This window comes from Nansenia antarctica (genome assembly GCF_963989245.1).
Source record: "Nansenia antarctica genome assembly, chromosome: 1".
NCBI classification, from domain to species: Eukaryota; Metazoa; Chordata; class Actinopteri; order Argentiniformes; family Microstomatidae; genus Nansenia; species Nansenia antarctica.
Window position 1 is genome coordinate 47,200,611 of NC_137674.1, and position 20,399 is coordinate 47,221,009.

The 20,399-nt window shown below is 46.6% G+C and overlaps 1 protein-coding gene across 1 annotated transcript; it reads right to left on the reverse strand.

Annotated features, from left to right (window-relative positions):
• Positions 1 to 310: 310 nt before the first annotated feature.
• Positions 311 to 19,447, reverse strand: bahd1 (bromo adjacent homology domain containing 1; the record flags this gene model as incomplete). The annotated part of the gene is made up of 6 exons (XM_080523462.1): positions 311 to 500; positions 2,873 to 2,964; positions 3,582 to 3,661; positions 4,293 to 4,452; positions 8,920 to 9,320; positions 18,016 to 19,447. The coding sequence occupies 6 exons, from the start codon at positions 19,445 to 19,447 to the stop codon at positions 311 to 313; spliced, it is 2,355 nt and encodes a 784-aa protein (XP_080379588.1).
• Positions 19,448 to 20,399: the final 952 nt, after the last annotated feature.

A 20,399-nucleotide genomic window follows, 5' to 3' on the forward strand; every position in this document is an offset into this window, starting at 1 on the left:
CATGAAACGGAATGAGGAATGGTATCAAACACACCTCATTCCGTTCCATGGGGCGTGTCCTCCCCATTTCTACCTCCACCAGCCTCCCCTGCCTTATAGTCTCTCTCTCTCTCTCTCTCGCTCTCTCTCTCTCTCTCTCTCTCTCTCCCTCTCTCTCTCCCTCTCCCTCTCCCTCCCTCTCTCCCTCTCTCCCTCCCTCTCTCTCTTTCTTTCTCTCCCTCCCTCTCTCTCTCCCCCTCTCTCTCCCCCCCCCCCTCTCTCTCTCTCCTCCTCTCTCTCCCTCTCTCTCTCTCTCTCTCTCTCTCAGCTGCTACTGAAGGTTCTTCAGGATGCGTCCGTAGCGGAAGTCATAGACGTGACGACACACAAACACCATGTCAGGATCGATGTCGGTGGGCACAGAGCGGTGGGCGGGGGGGGCGTACTCTACAGAGGGGGGGACCAGGAGAGGGGCGCTGTCAGGAAGGCCTGCCCCACGACGCTTCACCAAGGCACAAAATCTGGAACCAAAGAGACATGCAGGTGAAGAAAGATCTTCTAGAATAGTTATTGTTTTAGTCTTATTTACTAAAATAAACACATAAAAAATAAAGAATGGAATAGAACTTTTTTTTTTCTCAGAGACAACATTAAAGGGACACTTCACCCATTTTTAACATCACATTCTCCAGCACCATATGTCCAATGTATTAGTTTCTATATATATTATTATATTATATTCTACATTCTATTCCTACTGGCTGGTGGTTTGTAGTTTCAGAAAAATATCGGAATTTCTTTTTTTATACCCCCAATGACATCATAGGGCGTAATTTCTTTAAAGGGCGTAAAGACTTTGGGCCCTATAATGCACTTCTTAACTTGCCGTCTTAAGTGTTAATTAAGACGCACCGCCAGGTTAAGACCTACCGCCACCCTTATTATGCGCTTCATACGCGCTACTGCTATTATGCAGGTGTCGATAGGCGCCCACACATAAGACGTAAAACTCCCGTGCATATATTGCTCATTGTGGGAGTGTTCATATGTTAATGAAGTGCACTAGGCGCCCCTGCTATTATGCGATCTGACTTTGTTCCTATCGCTAAGAAGTGGTTTGAAAAGTTCTTAAGTTTAGACTTCATGCACGTTTTGAAACACGAGCGCGCCTCCGCGGTTTGCGCATGCATGTGGGCACACATGAACACGCACGTGGCTCCACGGCAAGACGTCAATTACGGTCACAGTATAAATGCCACCACTGGCAAATATTAAGCCAGAGAGAGAGAACAATGGAATATATCCTAGGAAGGAATTATGATAGACGAAGACGGCGCGCCGAGTGCATATACCGGCAACGACTGTGTTACCTCGGGCTGACAGGTAGGCCAAATCTCCAATCAATCCTGGATTCGTGATCTAAGCATTTTAGCGCTTTCAATTGGTGATCCAACTGTTAATAATGCTATAATATATTGCAATTACAATTATATTATAGCCTATTATTAAAATATGTATAATATAGCCTATATATATTATTTTATTCTGTTTACAGAGCAGCAATGCTTGTATGAGCTGCGCTTCACCCGTCAGGCACTAACTGACATATGTCGTTTGGTCAGCAATGACCTCATGCACGAGCGTGTTACTTTCTTCTGCAGAGAAGCGCGCTGACCTCCTTCTCAGGACTTCCATAATAGCATAGCGCTAATGACTCAACGCAGCCGGTTCTTAAAGGGAATGGCACCTGGCACTAGGGCTGCAACGATTAGTCGACATAATCGACGACGTCGATCATAAAAACTCGTCGACGTGGAATTTTAGTGTCGACTAATCGTATTATAAAAAAATAAAAAAAACGTTTTGTTTTTTTTACGGGAGCCATGCAAGAATCAGCTGGGTAAGTTTTAGCTAACGTTGTTAGCCAACTGGCTAACGTTATATTGTTAGGGTCGTAATGTTTATGTTAGCTTTACTGTTACATGTTGGAAAACAACGTCCCATGGACAGGGCTGTACATGCTATGAGCGTTTGTGCTATTAATTTATTTGCCCTGTGGCACGCGTGTGACAGACAGAGGCGCTTGTATGTAACGTTACGTAGCAGGGGTTTTCCATGTTGAAGCCAGGAGAACGCGAGATGAAATGAAGTGAGGGGTGGTCGCTATTAAAATACCAGGTAGTCATGGTGGATGATCATGAATGATGCTTGATAAGTGAATGCTATTTCAATTATGTTGAGTCCACCAGCGAGCTGTCTGTAAGATAAACAGAGCCAAGCGTAGCCTACTAACGTGAGCTGTCTGTAGTCTAGCCAGCAATGCTAGCTAGCCAATCAACTAGCTCTGTGAGCAGCTGTAGCTTGGCGTAACGTTAGGTTAGATAGCTAGTTAAGCCGGATTTATGCTTCTGCGTCGCCATTTACGTGCAGCGAAAAGCCACACGACTAATAGAAAAAATAATCGACAGATTAGTCGACTACCAAAATAATCGTTAGTTGCAGCCCTACCTGGCACGCTGATTGGGTTGATTGAGAAGACGCCCAAAACACACCCATGACTAATTTCTTTGCTTAGCGCCGGGTTTTAGGCGCCCACTACAGCACGCATAATAGCAAAGTGGCCTTGACCACGCCTCCACGTCTTAAGTTTAGATCTACCGCCTCGTCTTATTGATGAAGTGCATAATAGGGCCCTTTGTCTCATATCTCTTTGACTACAGAACGTAGAAAACAGTTTTCACTATGTAGACACTGGTATGGTGCTGGAGATAATGCATGTGATGAAGTGTCCCTTTAAGCAGTGTAAACAATTACAAATGATTCACCACCTGTGGTTCCCATGATGCATTGCTTATCAAACTACCTGGACTTTTACAAACAGACGTCACCTTACCTACAGTACTGCGCTAGCGTCAACACGTAGCACTTGTCTTCAATACAGGCCACACTGTTCTCATCCTGGTGCCGGGATGCAAATATCTCATTCTGAAAGAGAGAGAGAGAGAGACACAGAGAGAGAGAGAGAGAGAGAGAGAGCGACAGACAGAGAGAGAGAGAGAGAGAGAGAGGACGACAAGGGGAAAACCAAGCATGAATTTTGATATGAACCAAAACAAATCCTTCACATAATCCAAGACAGAGTCGCGCTCTCTCTCTCTCTATCTATCTGATGCTATTATCACTGGGACCAAAATCCTACCAAGAAATCACACACAGTCACAGGAAATCGTAAATCTCATGCAGTCAAATCTTAATTTAATCCATGTTGGTCCTCCCCCTCCTCCCCCTCCTCAGACCGACAGAGCCTGTAGAACACCAGAGCGGCAGCTAGCTGTGTTCTGCGCTGCTCTCTCAGGCTGCTGGGGAAGGAGGGGGGGGGGGGCAAACAAAGTGTGTTTGTTCCTGGGGGATATTGACAACAGGAAGCCTGTCCAGCCTATTTCTCCAGGAAATACATAATTAAAGGAAGCAAGAGCCCTGTGTTTGCCATCTCGTTCCCAGGCAGGGGCCGGAGTGAGGCGGGCGCTGGGAAAACATTGGGGGACGACAGGGAGAGGAGTGGCGTGTGTGTGTATGTGTGTGTGTGTGTATAGTTCCCTCACCTCACAGTGTGTGCTGGGGTTGCGTCCTCCCTGCGTGTGCTCTGGCCGGTAGTACCAGAACAAGCTCATCATCATCTCTCCTGGGTAAACACACGGAGGCAACGTTAGGAGGGTGGGTTACTGGGGAGGCTGGTGGAGGTAGAATTCGGAGGACAGGCTCATCGTAATGCATGAAATAGAATGAGGAAAAGTGTCATATATACTCTTCCACCTCCACCAGCCTCCCCTAGGGAATTATAGGATAATTCTCCCTTCAGGATATCTCGTATACATCAGTGCTCTGGTCAGATTTGATGTCTCATTGTCAACTGAGAATCTGTACAAACAATCACGCTGTACACCTCAAAGGTTGTTATTAATAAAAAATAATAATATTTAAAACATATTCAAATCAAGACTGCATCCACATGTGAGAGATAAAGCCTATGTCTATACTGTATTCTGATGCTCTCTAGTCACATGGCTTATGTTCTACTTCCATGCGTTTCATTTCAGTCTCATCTGAAATATAGGTGATGTACAGCCATGTACATGGGTGACATGAGGGGAGGCTGTCATTGTATTACATGGAACGGAATAAAGAATCGGATCACATGCGTGTTTGGTACCATTCCTCATTGCGTTACAATGAGCCCATCCTCCGATTTCTACCTCTGCCAGCCTCAGGCCTGAGAGATCTTCTGGATGCTGAGAGCAGCGTCGTCGTCCTACCTGACTCTGGCTCCTCCCAGAAGGCGGAGACTTTGGCAACGTAAGGGAGAGACTTCTTCCTGGGTCCTGACCTCAGCAGGACCGTGTCCCTGACCCTGATGACCTCGCTGTCACGCTGGACGCCCTCAAAACACTTCCTCAACACCGGCGACTCCTCCCCCTGGAACACACCCAGAATGCAATTCAATACACTACACAATAAACTCTGAAACACACAGGAAGTCCCCCAGTCCCCACATTATAAATGATGGTTTATTGTCATGGTGCACAACACGGCCAGCTAAGAGTTGCAGTGCACAGTCCATACTTAATAAATAAAAACATAATAAATACATAAATCCAGTGATACATGTTCTTGGGAGTAGGAAGAGAGGGGGGGAGCAATGAAACAATGGAAGTTCCCCTCAGGCGGACAATAAAGTTGTTAACATTGAATTCATCTGCATGTGATAAAACAGTGGGTTTAAAGGACGTGAACTGCCATGTCATCCAACAAATATTTAGGCAGAGATTAGAGCTAAAAATATCCAGTATTTTGGTTGATTAATCAGATTTTTAAAATGTGCGACTACATTGCTTTTTCAAATGCTTTAGTGATAAAAAAGGTAAAAGATGAGGCTATAGCCTTTGCAGCTTAGAACCACTGCATACAGTGCTCTGCGTAAATAATGGGACGGTGAAGCATTTTTTTGCTTCTTTTGGCTCTACACTCCTAGTTTGGATTTTAAATCAAACAAGTACCATCAGGTTAAAGTAGAGATTCTCAGCTTTTATTTGGTGAAAAGGGGGAACGAGACTGCAACCGACCAAATGTGACAGGGTTTCATTAAAAGGTCCCCATCTCGGCAATTGTGAAAGCTCGCAATCGAGCCAAACAAGCTCTTGTCACCTTGAATTCCTCCTCCAAGGATTTGAAGGGCAGTTGCAGTTTGTTGGTGTTCCCATAGAGTGCGGTGCTGCTCAAACTCCTTGGTAATCCAAGCCATCTCCGGAGGTGGTTGCTGACCCTCCTCTCTAAGGTCTCCACTGTTGAGATAGGGACCGCATAGACAAGGAGAGGCCACAGGATCCTGGGAAGAATGCCATGTTGGTAAACCCAGGCTTTAAACTTCCCGGGTAGGCCTGACTTGTCTACGGATTTCAGCCAGCCATCCAACTCAGTGCAGGTTGACTGGATGGATAGTGTATCTCTCAGAGAGCAGTCAAAAACCTTGCCCAAGCTCTTGACTGGCTTCTCTGTGATAGTTGGGATGGCTGTGCCTGTGATGGTAAACCGGAACTTGTCCTCCACTTTCCCTTTCCTCAGCACCATCGATCTTGATTTGGCGGGTTTGAAACGCATCCGGGCCCACTCCACTAGCTTTTCGAGTCCCTTCAGAATCCACCGGCAGCCTGGGACTGATTCTGTCGTGACTGTGAGGTCATCCATGAATGCCCTGATGGGTGGTTGCCGTTGTCCGGAATTCGTTCGGGGCCCTCTGCACTCTGGCTCAGCAGACTTGGTGAGCATGTTCATGGCTAGGGAGAACAGTGTCACAGAGATAGTGCACCCTGTGATGATACCGATCTCCACCTTGTGCCAACTGGATGTTATTGCTCCTGAAGAGACCCTCATCCTGAAATTGCTGTAGTAATCAGCGATGAGGTCTCTGCACCTGCTGGGGACATGATGCTTCATCAAGGTGAACTGAACCAGTTTGTGTGGAATGGAGCCGAATGCATTTGCCAGGTCAAGCCACAACACTGACAGGTTGCCTTTGTTCTCTCGGGCCTCCCGAATGAGCTGTGTCACCACGCCGGTATGCTCCAGACAACCTGGCATTCCTGACACACCGCCCTTCTGGACGGATGTATCGATGTAAGTGTTCTTTGCCAGGTAGGTACACAGCCGTCTGGAAACAGTGCTGAAGAAAACCTTTGCCTCAACACACAGCAGGGAGATGATGCGGAACTGGTCTAGCTGAGTGGAGTTTTCCTCCTTCGGGATCCAAACCCCTTCAGCCACTCTCCATTGTTCAGGTATCCTCCCCCTTCTCCAGAAGACTCGCAGGATTTTCCATAGACGCAGCAGGAGTTTGGGACAGTTCTTGTACACTTTGTATGAAGTGCCACTCTGTCCTGGAGCAGAGCTTGCCCTTGCTTTGCGGACAACCTCCCTGACTTCCTTCAGCTGCAGCTCCGACATGTCGAATTGCTCTTTCGGTTCAGGGGGGTCTATGAGGATATTGCACTCTCCCAACTCCTGCTCTCTTGCGGGATCGCTGTACGTCTGCTTCAGATGATGGTCTATGTCTTCCTGCGAGGAGGCCAGTTTGCCACTGCGCTTCTGCCCGAGCAAATCCTTCATGAACTTGAAGGGGTTGGCTATGAATGCAGCACGTTTACGTGCCCTCTCACGCCGCCGCCTCCGATGCCACTCAGCCCGTCGGAGAATCCTGATGTTTTTCCGTAGGATGCACATTAGCTGGGCCAGGCCAGTGCGTTCCTCCTCTCCTGCCACCTTGTACTGGGACTTCAGCGCTTTCATCTCCTGCCTGATGTTATGGATCTTTGCAGCTCTTTGGTTCTTTATGTAAGATGTTCCGGAGCTTTTCTTCTCCTCCACGCCGAACCGTTCAGCTGCAATGCTGACAATGATTGTTGTCATCGCCTGTAGCTTCCTGTCAGCCTCGCCCTTCACCGTTACCTCCAGAATTTGGTCGACATCGTCATCGAACTGCTTCCACAGTGAAGTCATGCTAGCTGCTGGCCATTTGATCCGCCTCCGGTCGGACTTGATGCTCGAGGGGTTAGACTGCAACACTTGGAGGTTCTGGGCACTATGGGGTGACTCCGGGCCTGGCACCTCCTGCGTCTCACCAGGTTGAACACCTGTGCGTTGTGTTGCTTCTACTCCTAACAGGCATTTCATCCTCGCTCGGTGGATCTTTAAGCCATGGATGTTCTTGCAGATTTTACCGCATGTACACTGCTTGCTCATAGTTGTTTGTCCATTGCCTAAGTCTGTTGCCATTGTGTCCGTCCGACTGGGGTGCTCATCCTCCCCCCCTCTCGGGCACCCCTGGGGGTATTTTTCCATTAAGTTCATCGTAGCTTTTTTGGGGTCCTCCTCTCAGAGGACACAGATTGGGTTGCCAGCCCGTTCTGCCCCCGGTCGCCGTCTCTCCGAGCTGTCACTGACTCTCCAGTAGTCACCACACTCTTCATGGTTGTCATCCAGTCTTTCCTGGCTGTCACTGATGACTCAGGGGTTTCGCTGTGTACATGCATCTACTGATGCCTCTGGACACATCTTCAGTGATGTTCCTTACATACATCTTTCAGAATAAAAGTCAGAACATTTGGCTGGTTGCCGACTTGTTCCCCCTTTCACCAGCTGCCGTCACATATTGGTTTCACCATTCAGAAATTACAACACATTTTATGCATAGTCCTCCTATTTTATGATACCCAAAAGTAATGAGAGAGATTCATCACATGTTCAAATTAAGCACTCATGTTTAGTATTTGGTCGACAATCTGTTGCATGCAATAACTGCCTGAAGACTGTGACCCATTGACCCCACCAGATGCTGGGTATATTCTCTGGTGATGTTCTGCAGGGCCTGTACTGCAGCCATCTTCACTTGTTTGTCATCAGGAAATTAAATGCATGTTCAATTGGATTTAGCCATTTGGCCAGTCAAGACCTTCCACCTTTTGGACCTGAAGAAGTCCCTAGTTGCTATGGCAGTATGTTTTGGGTCAATGTCTGACTGTTTGAAGCACCATCTAATGAGTTTGGAAGCATCTGCTTGCAAGCCAAGATGTTTCTGTGCATTTCAGAATACATTCTCCTGCTGCTGTCAGCAGTTACATCATCAATTAAGACAAGTTAGCCAGTTCTAGTGGCAGCTATACAACGACCCCTGCACCATGTTTCACAGATGAGGTGTTATGCTGTAAATCTTGGGCATATCCTTTTTTCTCCAAACTTTACTCTGGTACATGATAATATTAACCTGATCTGTCCACAATACCTTTTTCCAGTCCTCTGTCAGCTTTTTTTTAGCTAAATGTGTGTAAACATGTGTGTTGACAGACACCATCAGCAAACTCCAAAGACAAATGCAAAGCCTAGAATCAATACTAGACGGTGGCAGCTCTCTTATACCTCCACAAATGATGTGACGGAGCACACATGAAACACCTGTCAAGACCATTCTCCCATTGCTTTTGGGTACTTTAAAATAGGGGGACTATGCATAAAGTGTTGTAATTTATGAATGGTGAAACCAACAAGTACACAAATACCATAAAATAAAAGCTGAGAATGTCTATTTTAACCTCATAGTAGTTGTGGTGTGTAGAGCCAAAAGTAGGAAAAGTGCTAGGTGTCTATGATTAGAATCAGAACATTGTTCCTTCCTGTTCTCAATATAAAAATAATCTTTGCCAGTTTAGAATGAAATATAAACAGGTGTCACTTTCAGAACGCTGCATAAAAACGTACTAGCAAAAATAGTCATAAAAAAACTCGAGGCAGACAATTCAAATTCTGATCTCTGTTCCTGCAGTATTTTAATATCACTCAGCAAAATCAGAAGGTCCACAACACGACTAGTATCCTTAGTACTCTGCTACGTACCACAGTGAAGACTTCCTTCTCAAAGGGGACCCCGGCGGGCAGCCATCCGTTGGTGGCCCTGTGCCTGCTGATCCTCTGCTGCTTGGCAGCTGAGCTGGTGATGCCCCCCTGCCTGCCCAGCTGCAGGGGCTTGTCCTTCACATGGGGAGGGCACGCTGAAGAGCCTCGCAATCCAGACCCAGAGCGAGACCCGCTGGGAGGCTTGGCACTCTGGGGGCACTCCTTGGCCACCTGCAGTGGCACCTGGGGTTGGTTGGGGTCTGAGAGGGGCGTCTGGAGGTGGGGCACCGACTGGGCAGAGGTAGGCACACTGGGCACGGGGCAGCCCGAGAGGGGCCGGGTACGGGCGGGGGGTGCTGGGATGGAGGGGGGGCCGCGGTCGTCTAGGGATGAGTAATCCTCTGTGGATAGAATGGCGTGGGTCATGAACTGAACTAGTCATTGCCATGAACACACACACACACACACACACACACACAGAGACAGAGAAACACACACAGACACAGACCCTCTCAATCCCTGTAACTATGTGCCAGTCATTCTCTATAAGCCCAGTAATGGTGCAGCTGCATGAAGAAGACAGAGAACACTGGATACCATCTGTCTGTCTGTCTGTCTGTCTGTATACGGTCTGTCTGTCTGTCTAGATACTGTCTGTCTGTCTGTCTGTCTGGATACTGTCTGTCTGTCCTCTCCGACAGACAGACAGGGCCTTGTAATTGACATGTGTGGTCTAGATACTGTCTGTCTGTCTGTCTGGATACTGTCTGTCTGTCCATCTAGATACTACCTGTCTGTCTAGATACTGTCTGTCTGTCTGTCTAGATACTGTCTGTCTGTCTGTCTAGAATATACTGTCTGTCTGTCTGTCTAGATACTGTCTGTCTGTCTGTCTGTCTGTCCGTCTAGATCAGGGGTGGCCAACCAGTCGGAGACTAAGAGCCCAAAAAAATGGTTGGGGTACCAGAAAGAGCCACATCATACATGCGGGCTCACAAAAGCTCTCACTCTCACACACACACACACACACACGCAATACATTTCCAATAGGCTATGAGACCAGTGTTGTCATTTCAGCAAAGGCCAAGGTATGGCAAGGTACAGAGTGGGGGGGTTGAGGGGGGGTTCCCCCCCTTGGTGGATTGTTTTGAGCCAAATCAGTTGTGCAATAGTCCATTTTGGTGAGTTGTTTCTATACAATTGACTTATGTGACATTAAGGTAATGAATAAAGGAGACAACTACAGTATGTAGGTGGTAATCTACATCTTTCCTAGCAGGCAGACTGGTTCGATCTCCTTAGAAACAAAACATTACAGATTTAGCTATTCTCAACTCTAAATTAACTGCACTGTTAAAACACTAGTATTGTGAGACCTCACCTGTGTCCCTGTACTTGTCTCTGCTGCCCTTTGACCAAAAAAGGTCTTTAGCTATGTCCATTTTCCTTTTTTCACTGGCATATTTTTGTTGCAGCTCACCTACTAAAAGTGAGAAGATTGACAATATCAAAACATGCTTGCACACACATATAACTTACACACAAGTTAGTGTTACTGGCCCCAATTTGGTACAATTATTACTGAAATTATTGAGAATAGAGACATTGTTGACATACGTAAACTAGCTGTTGTAATCTTTAATGTTCGCTAACTAGCTTGTTAGAGTTAGCTTCACAATCGCGGGTGACGTGAGCAGGGGCGCCGCTAGAGATTCTGGGCCCCATGACAGAATATCATTTTGGGCCCCCCCCCGACCTAAACCACCCATCAACCTAGACAACAGGCACGTGCCGTGAGCTTTTAGATTGGGTAAGCATAAGATATAGAAATACACATAATTACACATACACGCTATCAGTGAACGCAGTTTCAAGGAAATGCAATTTTGATGCCCTAGAACCCGCTAATAAACTGTAGGGTCACTTTGTGATCAGATTACCAAAAACAAAAAAAACAGTTGCCAGTTTCGACTATATCAGGGGTGCTCAAGATCTTTTCAAGTAGCCAACCTGCTGAAATCTACAAGTCCAGTTTCAACATCGCAAACGCACACACGCACAACACAGACACACACCGTTTCCATCCTCCATAGTAAACTCACAACACACTTTCTTTTCACACTTTTGTCACACAGGCACTTGACATCACATCACATCTCTATCTCTCTCAAACACTTTTGGTCCAGAACCACTGGCACGGACAGCGACATTAGGCCTATCTCAGCGATTGATTAAGCAGGTCTCTCTCCAAACACAACGGCACAGGCCTACATTCAAAGGTAAAAGCAGAGGAAGTCTTAAATAAGGAGCCATAACCAGCAGTACAGCAGTACTCAAACCATATAAACAAGCACAGATCGCCACCAGCCTCGCGAATCATATAAACCGCTCATACGATACCAGGCTTGCTGTAACCCCTAGCGACTCTCCCTTTCTGGGTGTGAAGATCGGTGAGTGGTGGCTTCGGGCGGCCTTTAGCCAGTAGTTGTGTTTTTCCAGTCCAGTCCAGTCTACGAAATCCCTTTAGGTCGCTGACAGTAATGTCCATATTCACAAAATCAAGCAAGTTATCCTTATTGATTATTATTATTTAGATTGTTTGAGCTAGCTGGCATAAGCTTTTCTGCCGGGCGAGAGAAAGTAAGGTGAAATGTTAAGTGAACTTGAAAGTGATAAGAGCCAATCAGTAGCTCTTATCGGAATGAACGAACTACTGATTGGCTGGTAAGCATGCTTACCCTGGCCACATTAAACAGTGGGCTGAGGCATTGAAGAAAAAAAAGAAGACATTTTCACAGAGAGACGCAGACATTACATTATGACATTTCAGCAGAGAGAGAAGTGCTTATAATGCAACGCAATGCAAGCAAGGAGAATAGCGAGTGCTTACTCCTGCAGGTGGCGCCAAAATGAATGACTCCTGCTGCCCTGGGACCTAAAATACGACTCTTTTAATGAAAACAAACAAACGGTTACATGCACTTTTATTTTAATATTTTTACTGTCCTTTTTTATTTTTTCGTTGGGTAAGCACTGCTTACTATGCTTATATGGGCGACACATCCTTGCTAGACAACCCAGTTGAAGTTGATGAACGAAATCCAATGATGGACATCTTTTGTAAATGTAATTTAAAATTACTTAATACAGGAATCAACAATTCAGCAAAGAAATCTCAACATTCTTTAACTTATTAAATTAAGACTTGAACAACAGAAGGACAAAAGTATAATTAAATGAAGATTTGAACCCAATTATAAATGTATAAATCACACAAAAAGTCTAAATATAATTTTAATGGGGTGGTATTGTGTCTAAATACATTTAGATCTTTTAAAGATCAGTTGGCCATAATACTGTCAGGATTAGATCAATGAAGAATTACAGCAGAGATATTTACTGACTCAGCATTGCTTGTTTCACACAAAGACAAAAGTGTTTTATACAAGAGGGACAACACAGACATGGTGCCAGCGAAATTGAATAGGTAATTTTTACCCACTGCGGCAGTACTGTGGAATAGTATACCTGGAGAGCTAAAAACTATATCTAGCCTAATGCACAACGATTCAAGATAGGAGTAAAGAGACCAAATCAAAGCTAAACTCTGGGCCTTCTTAGTAGCAAAATCTTTAATAAGATCCTTGAAATCTAGTGATAAAGCCAACTTGCTGTGCTGCTGTCATTGTCCTTTGTTACTTCTTGCTCTACATAATTCATAATATGTCCTATAATAGTATTAACATACTGTAGTAATACATACATTACACCAGATTAGCTAACTTAAATGTTATCTAGCTAGCTAACAATAATATTAAGATGCCAGTGGTCAATGTTATTGCAATTACTGGAAGAACTATTAACTAAATATGAATATTAGCTAAAGTTGTATTCAATGCTTGCATGGTAATGCAGCATACATTAAAATATTCAAAATCTGTTTGTTAACCCCAAACTCCTACTGCTCACCTCCTTCTCCTTCAACTGGGAGGCTGCATCTGTGCATGATGTCATTAGCATGTAACCTTATACTAGTTAGCAAGCTAGCTAGCTATAGCAAGAGTGCATAGCTGCTGAATTCACTGAGCTCTAATAACCTATATTTGGACCAAAATTGCCCTCATCTCATACATTTAACTGAAATGATACTGACAGTGTACTGTAAGTTAACTTTACTTGAAGTTAATGTTAATTAGCTGTAGTGAGCTAACTAGGTCATCCACGCAGTGATTAGCTAGAGCTAAACCACACAATGTTGGCTAGGTAGCCTACATGTTATGGACCCCAAAAGAAGGTCTGTGAATGAATACTTTTTTTTTTTTTTTTACTTTGTGACTAGCTGTCGCCCTTTTTTGTCACTCTCCTCGTTTTTTACTTTTACTTTTCTCTTTTGAGACCCTTACCTGACTTTGGCGTTGCCCACCATGACCACATCACCCCCATCCTTGTCAGACTATTCGCGGTAACGTTCCTCTCGCGCGCGGTGGACTGAACCATGCAATGAATAAATAGAGGGGTAAATAATAAGGCTTAATTTTGTCAAACATAGAGAAACAAAACTCCAGTTTGTTTCTTTTGTAACTTTTTTTAATACATAGAATTATAAGTCGGCTACATTAACTTCCTTATGATAATAATAATAATATTATTATAAATATAATATATTTTTAAAAAGATTCTCTTGGGCCCCTGTCAGTGCTGGGCCCTTAGAATCGTCCTAACTTACCCCCCCCCTTAGCGGCGCCCCTGGACGTGAGGTCCGTTTTTTCACTAAAATAACATTAGAACATGTTTGACAGAACATGACATGAACTTGTTCATTAATATATTACATTTGAACCAACAGTATTATGGCGTTTATACAGTTTGTTTAACCCACCTGACAGGGCTTTCACACCGGCAGTTCCGAACGCCGGTTCGCGTTCGCGTGCCGAAACCTCTGAATGTTGGCGCTGTCTAACGAGCCCGCGTTCATACCAGTGTATCATTCGCCAGACAGCGCCAACGTTCTGAGGTTTCGGCACGCGAACGCAAACGAACCGGCGTTCGGAACTGCCGGTGTGTAAGCCCTATGAATGAACGAGAATCATGGACAAGATTTTAACATGAACGTTACTTGTGGCTTGTTTATTGAGGAACCGATGTCGCTCCACCAGTGTTGCCAGATTGGGCTACTTTTGGTCACTGTCTGGACGGGTGAATTCGGCAGCTTTTAGACTGGTTGGGCTGGAAATGGTCAAATCCCGTCTGGCAACCCTGCGCTCCACTACATCGCCTGGCTGGTAGGGTGAGATGGAGCCGGGAGGATTTTGAGTTACCGTTGTGTGGAGTGGATAAAATCACCAAAATGACACAACGTGATTCAGATGACATTTTCTGGGGATTTATTTTTATTTTTGAATCCAGGTATGGCGAGTGCCATATATTGCCATACCAAAACAATGTCTATCGAGACACAGAGAGTGAGCCACGCACTTTTAATGAATGGATTAAAGAGCCGCGCACAGACAGGTGAGCCGAGCCGCGGGTTGGCCACCCCTGGTCTAGATAGATACTACCTGTCTATCTAGATACTGTCTGTCTAGATACTGTCTGTCTGTCTGTCTGTCTAGATACTGTCTGTCTGGATACTGTCTGTCTGTCTGTCTAGATACTGTCTGTCTGTCTAGATACTGTCTGTCTGTCTGTCTGTCTGTCTGTCTGTCTGTCTGTCTAGATACTGTCTGTCTAGATACTGTCTGTCTGTCTGTCTAGATACTGTCTGTCTGTCTGTCTAGATACTGTCTGTCTAGATACTGTCTGTCTGTCTGTCTAGATACTGTTTGTCTAGATACTGTCTGTCTAGATACTGTCTGTCTAGATACTGTCTGTCTAGATACTGTCTGTCTGTCTGTCTAGATACTGTCTGTCTGTCTGTCTAGATACTGTCTGTCTGTCTGTCTAGATACTGTCTGTCTAGATACTGTCTGTCTAGATACTGTCTGTCTGTCTGTCTAGATACTGTCTGTCTGTCTGTCTGTCTAGATACTCTCTGTCTGTCTGTCTAGATACTGTCTGTCTAGATACTGTCTGTCTGTCTGTCTGTCTGTCTAGATACTGTCTGTCTGTCTGTCTAGATACTCTCTGTCTGTCTGTCTAGATACTGTCTGTCTAGATACTGTCTGTCTGTCTGTCTGTCTGTCTAGATACTGTCTGTCTAGATACTGTCTGTCTGTCTGTCTGTCTAGATACTGTCTGTCTGTCTAGATACTGTCTGTCTGTCTGTCTAGATACTGTCTGTCTAGATACTGTCTGTCTAGATACTGTCTGTCTGTCTGTCTAGATACTGTCTGTCTAGATACTGTCTGTCTGTCTGTCTAGATACTGTCTGTCTGTCTGTCTAGATACTCTTCATCCCAGCTGACCCAGTAGAACTCTCCAGAGACTCAGAGGACCATTTCATTCTCATAGCTGGATGAGCTGAAGACAAGCAGTGTGAAATAACAGAGCTGAGATGTTATGGGTTAGGAGAGACCATTACGGACTGGGGGCCCAATTTGCATGTGCAAAAACTGGTGCAATTGTGGCAAAGTCAGCCATCTTTACCGTAATATTTCTAATAGGCGCAATGAGAAATTATCCAGTGGGAGTTTTGAATATGATGATATAATAATTTCCATGATATGCAATGCATTTTCAGGCAAAATCAATACTCATGAGTATTCTAAGTTGTAAGGTATCTGTTGCTCTGCTCATTACTATTTTCTCAATCAAATGCGGTGTGATTTGTCCCCAGGGATGGTGGGACCCCCCCTCCCGCCATCTGCTTTTCTCATCCCTCCCTCTGATCAGTCTCTTCTCTCCCCACTTCTGATATGCTTTTGTTCATTCATTCCCAGAACAGATCCTAATGCCTAAACACAGCCAATTAATTCCTATTGTAATGTTTTAGCCTAATTAGTGTTGTTAATAGTCCGATGATTTCCCTCTCTTTTGAAATCTCCAACTGGCGCAGCAAAGTGGAACTCGGCCTTGTCGTTGAAAAGCTACACTGTTGCAATGTTGTCTGAGGCGCCCTGTTGATAGGTAGTTTCAATGCAGAGTGTTCAAACATTGTTTCAATGTTCTCCATGCAGAGTGTTCATACATTGTTTCTAAGCAGCCTCCACTGGACCTAACATATTGGAAATAGCAGTGTTGTGCGACATTGCATGATTGCGACAATGATTGACAATGATTTGGCCCACCTAAGTTTAAAATATTTAAACAAAACAAAGATTCTGAGAATAGACGTTTGTTTCAAGTTAAACTGTCTATAGCTATATAAGTGTTTTAATGATTCATATGTATTGGCTCACTTTAAATACATTTCTGGCATGTTTTGTTTTTCCCAAATTGCGCTCTGATTACAGATCACACCTAAAGAGAAGGAGAAACTGTATTTCCATCAGGAGATACTGGTAGAAATAGGAGAAAGGCTCATTGAAATTCATGGAATGTGTCTGATACCATTCCTTCTTCCATTCCATGCATTACAATGAGCCCATCCTCCGATTTCTACCTCCACCAGCCTCCTCTGATTTACATGATGACATCATAGATCGACCTATAGGCTTGGTACATAAGAAGGCGACCTAGAGATACTAAGAACCAGCTCCTCATACTGATTGATTCTTCCGGGTGCAAAGAACAGCAGTGTATGACTGGTGTGTGAGTGTGTGAGTGTGTGAGTGTGTGTGTGTGTGTGTGTGTGTGTGTGTGAGTGTGAAGAGCAGTGTATGAGTTTTTAAGTGCCCCTGAGGAGTTAACCACAGCAGTGTAAGGTAATAGCACTTGACCAATAAGGCCAGCTAAAATGACAGCTTTAACAAGATTACATCATAAGACACTCGTCCTCAATCTCAAAGATCGCTGTAGCAGAAGAGACAACAGAGAGCTCAATCACTTCTCAGGGGGAGAGGGGTCAATCTGGGTGTCACTCCAGAGGAAGGCAGCGTGACAGAGGCCACCAGAACAGGCCACATACCAATTTCCCACGGCTAATAGCTTCGCTAGCGCCCTGAGAGTGCAATGATAGACCATCATGATCTGTAATGAAGCGCTGTAATGAGGTGGAGGCTAAAGCGCCGCCCAGCTTAGCTCAGCTGTGGACCTGGACACACAGACTGACTGGCTACAGACTGACTACAGACTGACTGACCGGCTACAGACTGGCTACAGACTGACTACAGACTGACTGACTGGCTGACCGGCTACAGACTACAGACTGGCTACAGACTGACTGACCGGCTACAGACTACAGACTGGCTACAGACTGACTACAGACTGACTGGCTACAGACTGACTGACCGGCTACGGACAGACAGACAGACTACAGACTGACTGACAGACTGACTGGCTGACTAAATGCTAACTGACTGACTGACTAACTCTTGACTGACTACTGACTGACTGACCAGACAGACAGACAGACAGACTACTGCCTGACTAACTGACTGAGTGACTACAGACTAACTGATCAGACACGATAAGGGACAAAATTATTGTTGACATCCCTAACACCTATGCAGCACAGACAGAGCTCCATACACAAGACCACAGGCCAGTCGTCCTCCATCTTGGCACCAGGAGTTCCATGGAAATAACATTGTAATGTGCAATCTCCAACAGAGCTCGCCAGACTGTCTGTGGTCGTGCAGACAGACTGACTGACCACAAAACAAGCATTGATTCCCTCCATAACAGAACGAACCACAGACCAGCTGAGAGTCTTTTATGCTCTTTGAAATTGTTCAAATGAAAAGCACTTTACAAATCAAATGTATTAATATTATTATTATTATTATTATTATTATTATTATTATTATTATTATTATTATAATAATTACAACCATAGCTGAGAAAATAGAAGCTCCCTCTGAGCTTCTAACTTGCAAAACTGCAATTCCAAAAATGTAAATTCAAAAGGCCTAATGTGGCTAATGAGTGTTCTTAGACGATTGCAGGTTTGACAGACTAAACAGACCACAGAGCCATCTCACCCAGGCGGTGAACACTTCCACTATCATCACTGCACATTAGCATTATCCCTACATGATCAAGTAGTTTTCTTCTTACCCATCTTGATGTTGTGGCTGCAGCTGGGGCACCCTGCGCTGTAGCACCCCCTGTTGGTGATGGTTGGTACTGCTCTGTAGGCGTAGCCACTGATCCGGCAGGGTTCTCCATAGCAGGGTCCCACTGAGCTGCAGAACACTGGGTGGGGGATCATCCCTGAGGGGTGAGGGGATGGCTGGGGGGGCCGCAGCTTGGGTCTCTGGACCCCCCCGGGGCACAGCGTGATGGGGGGCACAGAGGAGGCGGGGTAGGGCATGGGGCCGGCGCTCATGGGGGGTGAGGAAGGGGTTTCGTGGTGGGCAAAGTGGACGTAGTAGCCAGAGAAACAGGGGTACGGGTGGGGGCCGATGGTTAAGGCTGGGTGGGGGTGGGCCAGGGCGTGGGGGGAGGGGAGGTACTCCCCCTTGGAGACGGCGTGTCCCTCAGGCTCCTCCCCCTGGTAGCTCTTCTGGTCCAGGAACAAGGCCAGCCGGTGGCAGTACTCCACAGACCTCTTCTGGGAGCAGCAGTAGCAGGGGGTCACCTCCGCCTCGGCCTGCTCCTCCTTCACAGGCGTCCGGGGGGGGTAGCCCACCCCCAGCATGGACCTGCACTGGAACCCAGGTCTGATGAACCCCCCCTGGCCCCCCCTGGGCGGCCCCTCCCACTGAGCCTCGGGGTGGAGGGACCCCCGGTGACAGAGACTGCAGCACCGAGGGGTTGGGGGAGTCAACGGAGGCTGGGACTGACTGTGGAGTTTCAGCTTCTGTTTGGTCAGTCTGGAGCGGGGCTGGTGCTTCCCAGCTTTCCCCGCGGCGGCGCCGCCCTGCTGCTCGGAGGCACACGCCTGCTTGACGTCCGACTTGGCCCGCCGTTTGCCGCCAGAGGGGGCGCTGGTGAGCTTGAGCAGGGCGGCGGCGGTGAGACCCGCCTGGCGCCGGGGGGTGGGGGTGTACAGGCTCGACAGGTCGACGTCCTCGAACTCCATCTTGGCCCTTTTCGGTTTCTTCGGACTTCCGCAGGTGTCTGATTTCAGGACTTTCGGTTCCCTGGGTGGGGTGTCGTTTCCCTCTATCGAAACATCTGCATCCTTCGCTGGGCCACCATTGGTTTGTTGTTGTTGTTGTTGTTGTCGTTGCTGTTGTTGTTGTTTCCTTGCGAGTCTGGATGAGTGAGGCTCCTCTTTATGTAACAGTAAACTGTTCACAGCCTCGGCGTTGAGCGAGGCTAGCCTCCGTTTGCGAGGCTCAAAGACAGGTGATGTGCATAAGGCGTTTGATTGTGTGTGTTTTGGTCGTGGTGCTGGGTGATTATAGGCTTTGCTAGCGGTCTTCTGTCTAGACTTGGAGGGCTGGGTCTTTCGGTGCACCCGGTGGTTACAGCTCTGTTCATCTTCACTCCTCTCCGCGCACCCCTTCGCACACTTCCCCTGGCGCCTCTCTCTACCCTTCATCCCTCTCTGCTTTGCGCACATCCCTCTGTCCTTACTTCTTTTCAACCCCCTCTCCTTCGTCCCCCTCCCCCTCTCTTTCAACCCCCTCCCCCTCCCCTTCTGCTTCATCCCCCTCCCCCTCTGCTTCATCCCCCTCCCCCTCTCCTCCCTTCCCTCCTGCCTCTTCTCCTCCAGGCGAGTCAGTAGAACTCGACAGTCCAGGGTCTCTCCCTCGCACACACTCAGAGTCCTGGTCCTCAGTGGATACGGCTTCCTCTCCTCCTCCATCCCTCCATCGTCCCTCCTCTCCTTGACTCGGCCTCTATTTGTCTTCCGTGGCCTCCCTCTCTTGGTTGGGCGATCAGGCTCCAGGGTTCCGTTCATGGTGTCGGCGTGCGACAGACCTCTCATGGTCACCAGCTCCCTGGGATCACTGTGACGTCTGCTCAGAGCGTCTCTCTGCCACGCGTGGGTCATCACACACCTCCATACAGGCCCTGCAGGGAAGAGAGACACAGAGGTCATGGGTCATCACACACCTCCATACAGGCCCTGCAGGGAAGAGAGACACAGAGGTCATGGGTCATCACACACCTCCATACAGGCCCTGCAGGGAAGAGAGACACAGGTCATGGGTCGTCATACATGCATGAGTAACCTTGTGATGAGTAACCTTGCCTTGTAAACCCGAAAACGTCACCCCAGGAGGATGGGGGCTTCTTGGTCTAATGGTAGACGCTTGGGTTGGGCGAGTAGAAGACCTGTGTTCCATCCCTGTCATCAGCACAACCAAAGCCTCTTTAAATTCACCATCTTGTCGACACCTCTTTGAAGGCTTATTTTCAACAAGGGGACCGAACTGTGGTTTGTCAGACAAACGGGAGGGCAGGACAAAGACTCCACCAGAACATTTCAAGCACTCATTTGATCATTAAAAGTCATTGTAGTGGCTTAAAAAGTGACTTTATTTGGC